The sequence below is a fragment of the Macrosteles quadrilineatus genome, unplaced genomic scaffold (assembly GCF_028750875.1).
Source record: "Macrosteles quadrilineatus isolate MER2022 unplaced genomic scaffold, UCM_ALF_1.0 Scaffold_2__2_contigs__length_208266976, whole genome shotgun sequence".
In the NCBI taxonomy this organism is placed as follows: Eukaryota; Metazoa; Arthropoda; class Insecta; order Hemiptera; family Cicadellidae; genus Macrosteles; species Macrosteles quadrilineatus.
In genome coordinates, this window is record NW_026542595.1 from 113,577,127 (window position 1) to 113,594,494 (window position 17,368).

Below are 17,368 nucleotides of genomic sequence, written 5' to 3' on the forward strand. Positions count from 1 at the left end.
GGTTCTACATGCTAACAAAATAGTTTTTGAGGGAGGTTATTGTAACACGCACGTGCGCAGACACGGTTTCGCGCGCTATATCCCACATGCTGCCTTCAATTTGCCCATGCGGCAACCCCGATACACTCCTGTATTGGCTCGGAAAGTTCTACACGACCCTTACGGCCTGCGCGCAATCCAGTTAGTTTTATATGTCGATGGGTGGAAGTTGCCCGTTATGCCAATGACTAAAAAAGGGCTAACTTTTCCATAAACAATGGTCCTGAATATCTTCCTTTTTCTTTTTTACTTGTCGTAACTCGTAAACTGTTCTCATTCTGATTCAGTTCAGTTCAGACTCAGATTCAGTTTCAGTTCGTTCAGGGTTCAGTCAGAATCAGATGATCGGATGAATAGGCCCAACAGACGGCATAACCAGAAACATCCCATCTTAAATTCAAGAATTTGTAAATAAATGTGACATTCGTGTTTTTAGTTACAATTAAACCAATTCCATTATCTCCATAAAATTGTATTCTATTTGTATTGACAAGTTTAAAATAGTTTATCTTCCCCTAGATAGTGAAATGTAATATTTTATCCGTTCCAAAAAGTTGAGACATGGTAAGTAGTTAAGCATGAAATAATTAGGCCTAGCATTATTCATTTCCAAAATCATTGGTGGTTAAAATAATTCTTTTAACACAAACGTGATTTAACGTGTTACGATAGCCTAATATGGTTCGTGGGTTAGTTCTTGAAATAACACATAGGCTAAGGCTGAGTTGTTGAAAAGTTAGGCCAAACCCATCCCACAGTGTCCTAACTTATTTGAGATTACCACTTAAACATTCAGTCCTAACCTAAAATGGTGAAATAACATTCGGTCATCTAAAGCTTTAGGCTATCCCTGGATTTATCCTGGCCAGGTTTACTGTAATGTTCACTTTTTTCTGATTGGCCGATATAGTAGGCTATGTTAAATTTAGAGCACATCGCCTTTATGACAGGTACCAGTAGGCAATAAAATAAAAAGGGTTAAATACCTGACTGTCCCCTTGTGGTCCAAGTTGCCCTAATACTACGTTAGGAAGAACTAACTTATACTTGCCTGAAGAGGTGCGTCAAAAGTTAACAAACTAAACACACCAATCCGTGACGGGTCTAGTCTACTATATACTTAATTTACATTTAATTTAACATGATTTGTTTTTTAGCGATGCATGCACGGGGCAGGGCAATATGGAGGCGCATAGTAGTGTCCGGACACTAATCTGGCGCACCTCCATAACACCATGCCTGTGCATGCTTTGCAAAAAACAAACCATGATAAATGTCAATAATAGTCGACAAGTGTTTTGTTTTTGTGTTTGCTTTGTTAACTATTAGTGCATCTCTTCAGGCAAGGTTAGTTCTTAAATATCTTGGACCTGATGATGTGGTAGGCACCGAAATGCACATAATCCAATAGGACTTGACCACAGGCGACAATCTTGTATTTTAACCTTTTTAATTTATTCTCAAATAATTGGTCTAGAAACACCACAACAATATAAAAAACCTTTATGGCCTGTATGTATATAGCCAATAGGTCTATTTATTTAGGCCTAGGCCTAAACTTACATTCAATTTTATGAATAAGCGTTAGCCTATAATTCGTTAACCTTACCATATTGTTAATCTTCTCCAACAAAAAGCACAATTCATTACTTAACTAGAGGCTAACAATGTAATCTTAGGTTAGTGCTTATTATTCTTTGTTAGACTATGTCTCTTGAAGGGATGTGTTTTGGCTGATTCTTGACTTACTTTAACCTAGCAGAAATTTGTACTAAAAATTAAACGTTTCAGGGTGCAAACATATCTCAACTGGAAAGAGACATAGGGGCTGATCAGTTTCCACCCAATGAGCACTATTTTGGATTAGTAAATGTAAGTATTGCTGTGAGCTTTAGAAAGTGTTATTTTGTTGTGTTTCACCCACTATTTCAACTGTGCAAAAACAGTCTGGGGGTAATATAATTGATTTGCTTTCCTAATCTAACCTAATTTCAAAACACTTACAGTCACATATCAGCATAATATCCAACCTGCCTTCCCCACATATGCCTAAATAACTGATTAGTCTGCAAACGATTTGTTCAGGACAAACAGTTCCAAATTAATCATTTCCATTGCACATGAAGTCTAATATAATCAGCTGTTTGCTACCTACAGTGCACATACGGACTCGTCCAAACCACCATGTTACTGTGATAAGAGGGTTTAGTGAAAGGGAACTGTTTGGCAATGTTGTGCGAGTAGGCTGAAAGTGTTGTTAAAAACAATAACTTGTTGTGCTGACCTACAGAAGGCTGTTGCTTTAAGTAGGCCAGCGCACTTTATCAGAGGTTTTTGTGTGTAGTGTTTATTATGGTGTACTGGAGGACAAGTTCCTTCCAATCTTAGGAGTTTTCGAAATTGGGGTTTAGAGTTTTTTTTCCTAGTTGGGGTTTTTGTTTTAATCTAAATTATCACTGTTCCAGTCTATTCTACCTTTAACCTTTGAATTCTTTTTTGGGCTAAGAATAGAGTTGGGTTTTGTAATCGAGTGCTGAGTTTCATTCCTGAACCAAGCCACTCTAAGTGGCATTGAATACACCTCCAGTTAGCTGGGGTAACCTACCGTTACATTACCATCCGAACTGCTCAATGGACCTTGTATGACAAAATTTTGGGTTGAGAGACAAAATTTGATTTTAAAATGCGTAATAGTCTTCTCACCTGAAATTAGGCCACACCTTAATTTTGTCCAGATAGCCTAGCCTACAATGAGATAGTCCAGGACTCCAAAGCGTTAGTTTATTAATTATCGTTCGAGTTATTGGCTCAGAATATTAATTACAAAAATAATGCTTACAATGTTAAGCTTACCTTTAACAAGTGCTCATCATAGCCACTCGAAAAATTTGTGAAGCTAAATTTAGAATTTTGAATAAACTATCGTGAACGTGGATAAGCCTAAATAATTGGTTACTTAACCTAAATGTGATTCATTCGTTATACTTGGTAATCACCAAAGTAAACGTGTCGGGAAAATTTGACTTGGTCGATCACCAGAGTCGATACGGAGTTTCCTAAATTAAATTTACGTAAGCCGGTTCGGGGTTACGGAATAAGTTGTACGTAAACTGTTCTGGCAACTTAAATGATTTCCGAAGCTGGTTTAAGACAAAAGGTAGTGTGCTCATATGTGAAAAAGCGTGTGGGGTGCGCGCGACTGCGGCACAATAAAATAAAAATAATTAAAACTTCTCTATAAATGAGAATAAACAAAATAAATTCGGCAGCACACTAACCTAATGCCTTAGGATTCTACCAGGAACAGGGAAATCTTTAATTGACCAGAATTTCGTAAGTTAGGACTGTTGGATATATCTCCAAACAGCTGGCGTACTGACGGTTCGGTAGCGGGTGGACAACTGACCATGAGGTCTGCTCTTCTGGTCCTTCTTCGCCATCGCCCCTGGCGGCGGGGTAGGTAACTAGCGTCCTCCCCTCTACAATGACGTAGGACCCTTGCCCGTACGATGCCGCTGACAACGCGGGCGCGGCTTACCCAGAACATAGAAAATTATAATATCTTAAAGTGAAACTTTAAAAATCGGGTTTTTACCCCTTGACGGGTTTTGGGTCGTTACACTTGTATTATTTCACTTTGTTCTACAGCCTCTTAGGAGTCTTTCTGACGATAACATATTAAATTCAGTGTGCAAAATACTGTATCTACTATCTAGACATAACAAAATAAAAATTGTTTACCATGTTAAAATGGTAAATAAAACATTTGCCCTCAAACTAAACAAAACCCAAACTTTCTTTATCGATTGTAACTTAGACTTGATAATAAGTTACGATGGAGTTGGAGATGTTACGTACATTACAATAGTTGTAAAGTAGGCTATACTTATTTTATTTTTAATAATATTTGGCATCGTCTCCTATAATAAGGTTAAAATGATATACAGTACCAATCTTATTTACACCTGATTTGTTTTTTTCCAGTTTGGCAATACCTGTTATAGCAATTCAGTTTTACAAGCTTTATACTTCTGCAAACCGTTTAGAGAAAAGGTTTTAGAATACAAAGCGAGAAACAAGCGGACCAAAGAGACACTGCTGTCGTGCTTAGCTGATTTGTTCCATAGTATTGCTACACAGAAGAAAAAAGTTGGATCCATCGCTCCGAAGAAATTTATCGCTCGGTTACGGAAAGAAAAAGGTAGGCTATGATGTTGCATACTCTTAACATTGGTTTAATGTACGACCTGATTTAGGCCTAACACTTTAGTTAGACTATCATATGGAGTTTTCAAAATGCGTTATAGCTTTGTAGTTCAACTAACTTTTTAGTGTTTAACATCGTTAGTATTTTCCTAGTGTTTGAATTTAGCCATATATTGGATTTGGATTTCAATGCAGCCAATTGCTTGGATCGTAGGCTACAGTATTTTTTTGTTCACAACACAAAATCCAAAAGCACAAAATAGCGGGGATGAAATAAAGGTTTATTGTATTTGATGTGCAAGTAATCTAAATTATTATGAAATTTAAGTAAATATAGAAAACAATTAATTAAATTACAATTAATTAAGTTGTGATTTTATTACAGAGGAGTTTGACAACTACATGCAACAAGATGCTCACGAATTTCTCAACTTTCTCATCAATCACATCAACGAAATCATTCTTTGTGAGTATTTATGTTTAAAACATCAAACCCAAACATTAACATCTTTTGTGAATCAAATAGGCTACCGTATACCTCGTCAAGTGAACAGGTAATTTTGTAATTAAAAAAAAATCAAGAAGTAGGCCTACCTAGAAATAACTTAGGCCTTAGGCCTACCATTAAGACACAAAAACACATTTAAAATGTGACGATTCCAAACAAGTTGTTTACAATAATTTATGTGAGGGATGGAAATTGCTACAGACACAAAATATAAGCACTTGTTTTTGAATAGGCTAATTTAGCTTAAATATCCCTCTATAATTTTAGTAAATTATAATAAGTTTAATTTTTTTTTTTTATCAAAAGATTTAAATTTAAAGTTTAACGTTTAGGTTTATGCTTTACATTCTACAGGTCATTGGCCTATTTTGTGTCACCTAGTTTTTAAAAGTGACAGTAGACTCTCTATTATCCATGATAAATTAACCTCACTGCAGTTTTTGTGATCACAAAAATAAAAATAAAAAATTAGACAAGTCAAATACGTACGTTATACAGATGCTTAGTGTGAGTCCCATCGTCTCGAGGACAGACTATATAGTTGGGGTGGTTCACCTCACTGACCACTGATGCGTCACGTAACCAATGAGTTAATAAGTTACATTTGGTGTGTGTGTTTTAATTTTTGTTAATACTAGGCCTATACATAGGCTCTCCAATATTATTTGATTTGTAAATGGACACCTGAGAAACAAAATTAAAAGGTATCCATTGAATTTAAAACATTTCATTATAACATTAATCTGTAAAGCTATATGTTCAAAAATGATTTCCTGGACATAGGTAGTAGGTTAGGTTTGCAATATCCACGATTTTGAATATTCACAATCACTTAGCCACTATCAGATTGTCAGCCATTATTGAGGATTATCAAAATTTTGTTATGGTTAAAGGATAAAGGCTACCTGTTGTTTTCATCATTGTTTCTTTTTACAGCCGAGCGGCCGCAAAACAAAAACAAGAACGGAGAGGCAGAGGGCAGTCAAGAGCCTACGTGGGTTCACGAGATCTTCCAGGGCATCTTGACAAGTGAAACTCGCTGCCTGAACTGTGAAACTGTGAGTAGAAGTTGTAAAAAACGTTCACATTAACGAATAAATGGACACACTAGCTGTGTCTATCATAAACATAACCCCACTGCGTGCACAATATAGTATAAATGAACTAGCATGAGTTGATGTAGGTTTTCAGAAATGTATGATATTTTTCTCAAAAGTCTGTATACATATGAGTGTATGTGTGTGTGGATGTGTACACAGTCTACACCTGTGGTCCAAATTAAATGAAATTTGGTATGTGAGTAGAGACCTACTAATCCATGGTTTCCCCAAAAGTTTTTTTTTTAATTTTCTTTAGTACTTTGGTATCATACCGACCTCATATAATAATTATAACCTAAACTATCCTAACCTAACCTAAACTAAGAGGGTATTTACTCAGGGGAGGTATAGAAGAGGCTACGATGACAGCTGTGGGCTTCTTATTAGCTGAGGGAACGCCATTACCGTAACAAAACGATCGGTAGCCATCGGCCTCGGTGGTCTAATGGTTAGCGTGTCGGGCTGATATACTGTAGGTTCCGGGTTCGAATCCTACTGGTAGCATTAACTTTTTGTCCAAGATTTTTTATTATCAGCAAGTTTGGTTGGTTTGGTTCGGTTATTACAGTTTAATTTTATTATTAAGTCATTATACAATTTTAATTGAGCAAATTCTAGTTTTATTTAATAAACAGAATTATTTTTCCGATTACTAAACTTTTGTTATATTATTTCTTTATCAGCAAGTTTGGTTAGTTCGGTTAGGTTATGATAGTTTAATTTTATTATTAAAAAATAATAAAATTGAATTTGAGACATTTATAATTTTATTTTATGAACAGAACTATTTTTGCGATTAGTAAACCTTCATTGCCAAAGTGCTCTCTACTACAGCGCTGTTCACGGAGGAATTTTGAACTAAATGCCTCATTCGTACCTCCCCTAAGTCAGACCCAACTAAGAGTGGAAGATTTTATTATTTGAACTAGGCTATTTGAAATCTTATTTGGAAGTCAATTTATGTGTGGTCAATATAATACCAAAAGTATCCTTTTTGAAATTTTTATATTTATCAAAGACGTCTCAGACAGACATTGAATAGGGTATTTTAAAATTACAGTTCAAAATTGATTGCAACTTTTGTGATTTTCCCCATGAAACGTCATGTTTACTCTCATCGCTTACCCTTTATAAGGGCTTTAGACAAGTTAATGGGAAAAAGTATGTGTCATTGTGCTGAAATTTTCAATAAATAATTGGCGACAAATCTATAAATATAATAGAGGATGTTTGTATTTATAATTTGGCAGTGATAAACTGAGACACCGCTGGACCGATGGCCACGAAACTTGGTACATACATGAAGAATTTCATGGAATAGGTTTATACACCATCAATTTCGTTAACGTTCAGGGTGCCCTGGGACCATCTTTAAGGTACACATGTCAGGGATTTTGAAAGAACACTTAAAAAGAACCAAAGAATATTATTGACAGCTGTTTCAAATAAACCAACAAGTTGGGTTTTATGATGTTCCTTGTTGTTTTATGATGAGTAGATACTGGATAGAGTTCCATATCCAAGTGTCTGCATTACCTGATTGAATGTGTCGCAGGTGAGCAGTAAGGACGAGGACTTCTTTGATCTCCAGGTGGACATTGACCAGAACACGTCCATCACTCATTGTCTCAGGTGTTACATGTAGATGGACTGTATACTTCAGTATCCAAGTGTCAGCATTATCTGATTGAATGTGTCACAGGTGAGCAGTAAGGACGAGGACTTCTTTGATCTCCAGGTGGACATTGACCAGAACACGTCCATCACTCATTGTCTCAGGTGTTACATGTAGATGGACTGTCTACTTCAGTATCCAAGTGTCAGCATTATCTGATTGAATGTGTCACAGGTGAGCAGTAAGGACGAAGACTTCTTTGATCTCCAGGTGGACATTGACCAGAACACGTCCATCACTCATTGTCTCGGGTGTTACATGTAGATGGACTGTCTACTTCAGTATCCAAGTGTCAGCATTATCTGATTGAATGTGTCGCAGGTGAGCAGTAAGGACGAGGACTTCTTTGATCTCCAGGTGGACATTGACCAGAACACGTCCATCACTCATTGTCTCAGGTGTTACATGTAGATGGACTGTCTACTTCAGTATCCAAGTGTCAGCATTATCTGATTGAATGTGTCACAGGTGAGCAGTAAGGACGAGGACTTCTTTGATCTCCAGGTGGACATTGACCAGAACACGTCCATCACTCATTGTCTCAGGTGTTACATGTAGATGGAATGTCTACTTCAGTATCCAAGTGTCTGCATTATCTGATTGAATGTGTCACAGGTGAGCAGTAAGGACGAAGACTTCTTTGATCTCCAGGTGGACATTGACCAGAACACGTCCATCACTCATTGTCTCAGGTGTCACATATAGATGGAATGTCTACTTCAGTATCCAAGTGTCTGCATTATCTGATTGAATGTGTCACAGGTGAGCAGTAAGGACGAAGACTTCTTTGATCTCCAGGTGGACATTGACCAGAACACGTCCATCACTCATTGTCTCAGGTGTTACGTATAGATAGAATGTCTACTTCAGTATCCAAGTGTCTGCATTATCTGTTTGATTGTGTCGCAGGTGAGCAGTAAGGACGAAGACTTCTTTGATCTCCAGGTGGACATTGACCAGAACACGTCCATCACTCATTGTCTCAGGTGTCACATATAGATGGAATGTGTACTTCAGTATCCAAGTGTCTGCATTATCTGATTGAATGTGTCACAGGTGAGCAGTAAGGACGAAGACTTCTTTGATCTCCAGGTGGACATTGACCAGAACACGTCCATCACTCATTGTCTCAGGTGTTACGTATAGATAGAATGTCTACTTCAGTATCCAAGTGTCTGCATTATCTGTTTGATGGTGTCGCAGGTGAGCAGTAAGGACGAAGACTTCTTTGATCTCCAGGTGGACATTGACCAGAACACGTCCATCACTCATTGTCTCAGGTGTTACGTATAGATAGAATGTCTACTTCAGTATCCAAGTGTCTGCATTATCTGTTTGATTGTGTCGCAGGTGAGCAGTAAGGACGAAGACTTCTTTGATCTCCAGGTGGACATTGACCAGAACACGTCCATCACTCATTGTCTCAGGTGCTTTAGCAACATGGAGACGCTCAGCAATGACAACAAGTTTAAATGTGATCACTGTACAAGCTATCAGGAGGCAACGGTGAGTAGAGATGGGAAATACAGTTACTTTACAATAATAGTTAGGAACGTTCCTGAGTTTTTTGGTAATAGGTGAAATTAGGGATGGATGAGTCTCAAAATTTTGAGAAATTTTAAATCTTGTTCTTCAAGACGATATTAAATTTTCGTCAAGATTTTTTGAGACAAAAAAAATTAAAAGCCTGAAAAAAGTCAATGCAATAACCGCAATACAGGAGCGCGTTTTTGTTGCGTTTCCTTTGCGAAGGCGTTTTTATTAAATAATTCTTTCCATGTAAATAAATATAGCTTTAATTGTTTTATATTTTTTTCTTCTTTTACTTTGCAAATGGTGAGAAGTTTTGTTAAGTGTAATCATCAGTGTGAGACATGTTTTACTACTTATAGCCAAAACAGGTCACTCCAAAATCATTTTAAAAATAACACAAGACTGAAAAATTGTTAGCCCTAATAATAGTCTACTTAACTAGTAAGACTGATGTTTCAGACTGATAAATTTTGTATTTTTAAAGTTGAACTATATCCTAACTGATATCACCAGTTTCGGCAGTTTCCTATGCGTCAGAGTTATTTTTAGTAAGGTAGGACCAGTAGGACTAATTGTTTTTTCTTACTGACGTTTTTTAATAAAAAATTTGAGATTCTTGCTTATTATTATTATTTGGGTATTTAACTGGTCATGTGTTATAAATTAGGAGTAGGTATTTAACAATGTTACAAAATCAGCTTAAAATGTCAAACGTGCATTTCCCGTTATGTTTGAGAAGGGAAATCCTGTCTAAATCTTGTCTCAAAATTTATGAGGAATAAAAAAATCCCGTCTTGTCGCGAATTAAAAATCCAATCTCGTCCATCCCTAGGTGAAATAATACTCTTACTTACTTACTGATGGGGCGTCACAAATCTCAGTTGATTTTTTGCCTCGTAGATTAGCCGCCTCCACTCTCCTCTATCCTCCGCCATCCGGATTTCTCCTCCGCATTGGATCACATCCTTTTTGAGTTGGTCATACCATCTTAATTTAGGCCTACCCAACGGACGTCTTTCTGTAGGTGTACGGCCTCACAAACCTCCTTCAGTCTTGTGCCATCCTGTCTCCCAAGTACATGACCTAGCCAACTAATTCTTTTGGCTTTTATAAGCGTTATTATATCAGGCTCTTTATATAGGGCACGCAGCTATATATTTTTCCTTATGCGCAAAAACTCCTTCTTCATAAATTAGGCTGAAGTAATACTCTTAATTTTAAAAATATTTCTGAGGAATTGACACAAATATTTTTGGGGTACTTTTCTGTTGTACCAAACACACCAGGTTTAAAAAATACATTTGCTTTCATTTTATATGTTTGGTGACATAACCTAACCTAACCTGGTGTGGTTGATATAACATAAGAGTAGGCACTACGTCTTTGCCTACTGTTTGAAAGTATCAAAAAGAGTGTAAGTGTAATACAGGACTTGTGTTCTAATAAGTTTAGCCTAAATCAACAAGTTTGGGCGTTTATACTGCAAAATGTTTTATGCTTGAATTGATTAAGGTTTTTTACCAAGTACCAAATTCATTTACATTCAGGGTATCTCTAGATCGCAGCTATCCTTAACCTCTCTGAAAAAGTTCCTAAAAAGGCTCCGGATGTCACTGAAATCCATCAAATCTGATAATCATTTTTAACACAATTTCTTTTTGAACATTTTTTTTTCTTTTCACCATGGAAGTAGTACATTTTGTGACCAATGAGATATTTTCAGGCTAAGCGTTCAGTATAGGTAATATGAGGTAACTAATTTCATTCAGCTGCATTTACTTAAAGAAACATTACCCAGAACTAATCTTAAAGCCTATAAGCTTCAATGAATATTGATACCCAGCAAGTAATTATTTACCAGTTGAAACCTATAAAATTGTGTCAGCCTAGAAAACTTGATTGTTATGAATCAAAAACGGATTTTGTTGTTGCAGAAACGGATGAGGGTAAAGAAGCTGCCGATGATACTTGCGCTGCACCTCAAGAGGTTCAAGTACATGGAGCAGTTCAACAGGCACATAAAAGTATCTCACAGAGTCGTCTTTCCGTTAGAACTGAGGCTGTTTAATACGGTGAGTTGAGTAAACCGATGTAGATTGATAGGTTAAAAGTATCATTAAGTTGTTAATTAGGTTTGTGCTGAACATTTTAATTTTATCCGGTCCAAAGGACCAAAATATTCAATTTTCCTATTAAAAGAGGTTGGCGACCTCTTATAACATATTTTGAAAGTCCACTTACCTCATTCCTGTGTGTGGAACAAATCTAGCAAAGCAAGGTAAAAATTGGATACATTTTAGTTTTGGGTATCGGGAAGCAAATCCATGACGTTTCGAATTAGCTACATCCTATATATTTACCAGCTAGCAACCTAGTAGCTGTAATTTTATTAAATTAGAACGTAGTTAAAAGAACCACTCGCAGAATGCGCTACAGTCTGAAATTCTTTTCCGCCTTAGCTTCTGTTTACTCATAATAGTATGTGACATCTAAGATCTTTGTCTTTTTGGCGTATTCTACAAAAATTACTAATTAAATCAGGGCACTCCGTCAGTGGATCAATTAAACACATTTTACGTCTGTTTTAATAAAACATCAGCGACAACTTTAGAATGTGGATTAAATTCAATAGTGAGGAACGCATGTACTGTCGATCTCCCTGCTACGGATTCATAATCTGTTGAATACCAACTGAGCCACCGACTCACCTAAAGAGCTTATCTAAGGGAGGATTATAAATTTGATCAAGATGATAAAAACTTGGACCAGGAGGGAAAAATTCTTTACTGTGATATAAATCAAGGAAGAAGGAATATTTGCACAACCGAAGAAAAGAGTTTCAGGTAGTTAAAAGGCAAAAAAATGTTCACCTCACAATAAACTTGATATTTTGTCCCTACAAGGACCTTCAGAAGAAATAGGTACAGGCTGTTTCAAACTTTCTTTGTACTTTTAACTACCTGTTTTCTCTTTTCTTAGGTAAAGTTGTGCATCCATACCTTCTTCCATAATGTATTCCTAAGCCAAGTGTTTGTTCTTACAAATACCCTTGTGTTGTGAACTTTCATTTGTGTATATATAATCCTCACTGGTGGACTAGCTGGACTCTATCCCTCTTCATAACAATTCCAAACCTTGAGATGATTGTACAAGTTTGTGTTTTACAGTCGGACGACGCTGTCAACCCCGACCGCATGTACAACCTGGTTGCCGTGGTGATACACTGCGGCAGCGGACCCAACAGAGGGCATTACATCAGCATCGTCAAGAGTCACGACTTCTGGCTGCTGTTTGACGACGACATGGTCGATGTGAGTATAGAACACTCGTACGAGCGTGAATGTCGAAAGTAAATAGCGCATGTATTCCGTGAGAAAGGATTTGTTCAGGTTCTTGCATATGTGTCACATAACATTGATATTTTGTCCTGTAAAACTTCCTGTGATAGTATTTTAGTGTTTTGACCCTGTTTGTTGCATACAGCAGAGCCCACACTGGTATCTGGGATGGTAGCTTACTCGCCTACTTGAAGTAAAAATACTCTGGTTGACATTGTACACACACAATAGAGCCCAGGGTTTCCACCCATCCCGATTCCGTCTGGACAGTCCCGATTTTGGTTCCTTATGCCAGTATTTAAGCCTATGTTTTTTTTTTTTTTTAATAGAGGGCCAGGCTTTAAGTAACCATGGGATTGCATCGCAGCTAGAACAGCTTATTGTGCACCCTCATTCACAGGTCCTCATTCTTTGTCAAATCCCAGGTCCTTTGAGAACCGTGAGATCCTTTTGACTATGGTGACCCGTTCTTCCCTTTGATCTCCAGTCGATAGGCCAAGGGATCTCATGCGCAGACCTTGTAGGACTGGGCACATAAATATCACGTGGAATGCTGTCTCCTCCTCCTCTCCACATTTCCTACATAAGAGGCTTTCAACTTGAATTCCCATCTTGTGTAAATGTCCACGGAATACCCAATGGCCACTAATAAAGCCAACCACCTTCCGCAGGGTCTTCCTACTCAGCCCAAGGGCTTCTGCCGCTATCGCACCTGTAGGTGCCTTCAGCATTCTCTTTGACTGTACATTTCCTTCTGTTATTTCCCTGTTTGTTCTGTGTAAGCCTATGTTGATCCGGGGGGAGGAGGCCATTTCCTGATTTTTCCCTAACCTAAGGTGGCAACCCTGATAGAGCCTGGTTGTTTACCCTGATGGGTGCAGGGAGCCTGGATGGTTGAAAATATGATTGCTATCCTGATTGTTACATTTTTCACATGTTAGCTAGGTGAGTCATTACCCCTTTTCTAAACAGTTGCATATTAGTGTTTCACTGATTTAATTCAATTTCACCCTTACAGAAAATCGACCAGTCCGCCATTGAAGACTTCTACGGACTGACGTCGGACATACAGAAGTCCTCAGAGACAGGATATATTCTGTTTTACCAGTCGAGAGACACAACGGAGCCATGTAGAACTTCCACTTCCGAGCCTAAAGTCAACGGCAAATAAGTAGGTAGATTTGTGCAATAAAAACTTAGAATATCCGTTTCTTGAATTAATGGAACTTAAACCTTAAATTTGCTTATTTTTAAGATCTTGTTGCAGTCTTGTAGTAAAATTTGGAAGATTTAGATTTGTAACTTCTCTTTTGTTTCAGTACGACGTCGGACCCATTGAACTTCACCATTCCGACACTCCAAACTACAAGTTTCAGTATGAAACAAGTGATATTAAAATGTTAAATTATTGAATTGTTGAGAATAATTGTTGTACATATTTATATTGTATTATATTTTATGTTATGTGTCAATTCGGGCGAGGATTTCAAATCCGAAACCTAAAAGTCGTCGTAGTTGTTAGACTACTTCCGAGCCTATACTGTTGCAGTACCTGTAGTTGTTTATTGTTTGAATGAGGAGTTTTATTTTAAATTTTATTTCTTATTTATTTTATATTTACAAATTATTGTTTGATACAAGCAAAGGAGGTAATGTTAGTTGGTTAACAGTTTCTCTTGTCCGATGACTGTTTCAAAGAATTTATTACTTAATTTCAATAATAGGATACAGTAGAACCTCTTTAATCCGAACCCCCGTAATCCAAACGTCCACTAATCCGAACCCCTCATTGCTGTACTCTATACACAGTACAGCAGTTCTTTATTGTATACTGTATTTAATTTACAGTACGTTTTATTCACCATGTTTAACTACTGTATTAAATAAACACTGTATTTTACTTTATAAAACATTTGTTCACTTTCCCCAAAATAATGTTGATCAATTTTAGCCATGTTTTAGCTATTGTTATGTAAAAACAACAATATGTTCTGTAATCCGAACTATTCAATAGTCCGAACTACCCCTGGTTCCAATTAGTTCGGATTAAAGAGGTTCTACTGTATAAGTTTTTAGTTTTGTTCATTTTTAATCGTAATTTGGTTGCTAAAATGTTACTACTAAAAGTAATAAAATGTTTTTAAGCTTTAATTTGTTACAGATGTAGCATCTTAAGATTATAATCAAAAGTTTAAATACATTAACTTTGTTACTTTTCTCCTGATAATTTGTTGTCAATAACTTTGAGAACGTAGTATTATCATATGTTTTAATAACGTTAATGAAACAGTTATAAATATCTTTATATTGGGGTACTCATGTCTCAGTGCCAATTTTTAAGGTGAATTTTTCTAGATTCGGGAAGCCAAATCGCACATGTAATTAGGAAGATGAGACGTAGATTAGCTGATAATCAAATGCATTTTTGTTCATGATTCATGATAGTTTATGTTACACTACTTATTTTATTGAAGGTTTTTTTGGAACTTTCACTTGTTAGCAGGTTTTATATTTTGTTCTAGTACAAGTTTTCACCATTATTTTACAGTTTTTCATGACTATTCAAATTTGTCATAACTTTTTCCTAGTTTCATTCAATGCATTTTCATTTTGGTACTACATTCCTTTTGATACTACGTTTTGTGAGTTTAGTTCCCTCAAAGTGCCAGATACTGTTAAATGGTTTCTAGTGGAAATGTTAATTACTAAATGAGGGTATTTGTGTTCTCCAGGTTAGGAATTTGATACTCTAAGGAATTTCTATTTGTCATTGGATCATAGTCTTCAGACACAAAGATCGAGGATAAAATAAATTACATAGTGAATACGGTCAATATGAATAGAGTAGGTATAAAATATTTTAATTCATATTTGGGTTTGAAAAACTTCATTTTGAAAGTATAAGTGAAAGTTAGAACCTAAAAAGGTTCTGTTTAGGACAGCATTTTAAACTTAAATGCGGTTATTTTTTTGTATAGACCAGATAAATATTTACCAAGTTTTATTCAAACTGGTAAACTTGGTTCATTAAAAAAATTGTTTAAACACTAGTCTATGTTGCACTTATTTTTAATTTGAAGGTTTATATGTTGAATTCCTATAATGTTATTGATTTCAAAAATTGTAACTGCTAAACTACATAAGATGTTTATGTTAAACCATTTTTAAGTGAATGATAAAATCTGTTTGTCATTGTACGAGAGCTGTTAAATTAATGCTTTTTTCCAAAAAAGTAAATAATGTAAATTTGACCCCAAGATCCTGGGAGTTGTAGATATATGTATATTTCTCTGTTATGTTGAATAAAACAGTTGAAACTTTACACATTGTCTAGTTATTTACCATTTTCCTAATGATTTCCATGACTCTCCAATGATTAGTTCTTCAATTTTAATTTGTAACTTGACAAACCTCTCCTGTGACAAGACAACCATGAACCAGCAAATTCCTCTCCAAGTTATGAGTAGTGTTCTAAAATTGGAACCTCAGCTGCCATATCACCAGTCAAACCTCTTCTGTAACAATATCACTAGAAATTTACTCACAAATCATGTCTCTCCTATGAAAATATATGATATTACCTAATAAGTGGTCCTCCCCTACAATGAGATACCAGCCATTTCCTCCAACCGCCAGCCTCTCCTGCGCCCAGAGCAGCAATTTCTTCACCTCCAATCAACTGATCAGGAAGACAGCATATGCTGTCATGAGATCCCCAGTGGGATCCACAAAAACCTCTCAAAGAAAGCTTCCCCCATGAAAACATCTGCTGCCAATTCATCAAGAAGTGAGACTACTATGGTGTGAACCAGCCATTTCCTGTCCAAGCCCTATGATAGATCTGAAGCCATTCCCTAACCAAACTTAGTTCTCCTGTGATAAGATCCCCGACCAGCAAAGTTAGTCAGCATATCAAGAAGACACCCTCTCCTGTCACGAGATCTTCATTTGTTTCTTCACCAAGCCAGCATTTCCTACAATGAGATACCCAACCATTTCCTCACCAAGCCAGAATCTCCTATTGTAATATCCCAAGCCAGCTTCTCCTAAGACAAAACTCCTTACCATTTCCTCACCAATCCAACCTCTCTGATTATGATGTCCTCAGTCATTTCCTCATCAAGCCAGCCTCTCCAGTAATACGATCCCCAGCCAATTCGACAAGATGACCCTCTCTTATTATTAAAACCTCATTTGTTTCCTCGCCAAGCCAGGCTCTCCTGCGCCCAGAGCCCCAGAAATGTCTTTATTTCCATTAATGAAGACAGCATTTCTTATGATGAGAACCCCAGTAATTTCCTCAACAAATCAGCCTCTCCTAAGATATTACCCCCAGCCATTTCCTAAAAAAACCAGCCTCTCCTAAGATAATATACCTAGCCATTTCAACAACAAACCAGCCTCTCCTAAGATAATATACCCAGCCATTTCCTAATCAAATCATCTCCTCCTAAGGTAATTTCCCCAGCCATTTCCTCAACAAGTCAGCCTCTCCTAAGATAATATCCCTAGCCATTTCCTCAACAAGTCAGCCTCTCCTAAGATATTATCCCCATCCATTCCTCAAAAAGTCAGCCTCTCCTAAGATAATATCCCCAGCAACTTCCTCAACAAACCAGCCCCTCCTCAGATAATATTCCCAGCCATTTCCTCAACAAGTCAGCCTCTCCTAAGATAATATACCCAGCCATTTCCTAATCAAATCAACCTCTCCTAAGATAATATCCCTAGCCATTTACTCAACAAGTCAGCCTCTCCTAAGATAATATCCCTAGCCATTTCCTCAACAAGTCAGCCTCTCCTAAGATATTATCCCCATCCATTCCTCAAAAAGTCAGCCTCTCCTAAGATAATATCCCCAGCAACTTCCTCAACAAACCAGCCCCTCCTCAGATAATATACCCAGCCATTTCCTAATCAAATCAACCTCTCCTAAGGTGATATCCCCAGTCATTTCCTCTACAAGTCA

At 36.9% G+C, this 17,368-nt stretch overlaps 1 protein-coding gene across 1 annotated transcript; it reads left to right on the forward strand.

Annotated features, from left to right (window-relative positions):
* Positions 1-392: 392 nt before the first annotated feature.
* LOC128987392 (ubiquitin carboxyl-terminal hydrolase 12) lies at positions 393-15,707 on the forward strand. The gene is made up of 10 exons (XM_054408220.1): positions 393-603; positions 1,831-1,911; positions 4,024-4,240; positions 4,631-4,711; positions 5,690-5,811; positions 8,879-9,034; positions 10,996-11,133; positions 12,229-12,372; positions 13,418-13,570; positions 13,719-15,707. Exons 1-9 carry the CDS (start codon positions 601-603, stop codon positions 13,568-13,570), a joined length of 1,095 nt encoding a protein of 364 aa, XP_054264195.1. The 5' UTR covers positions 393-600; the 3' UTR covers positions 13,719-15,707.
* The last annotated feature ends 1,661 nt before the right edge of the window (positions 15,708-17,368 follow it).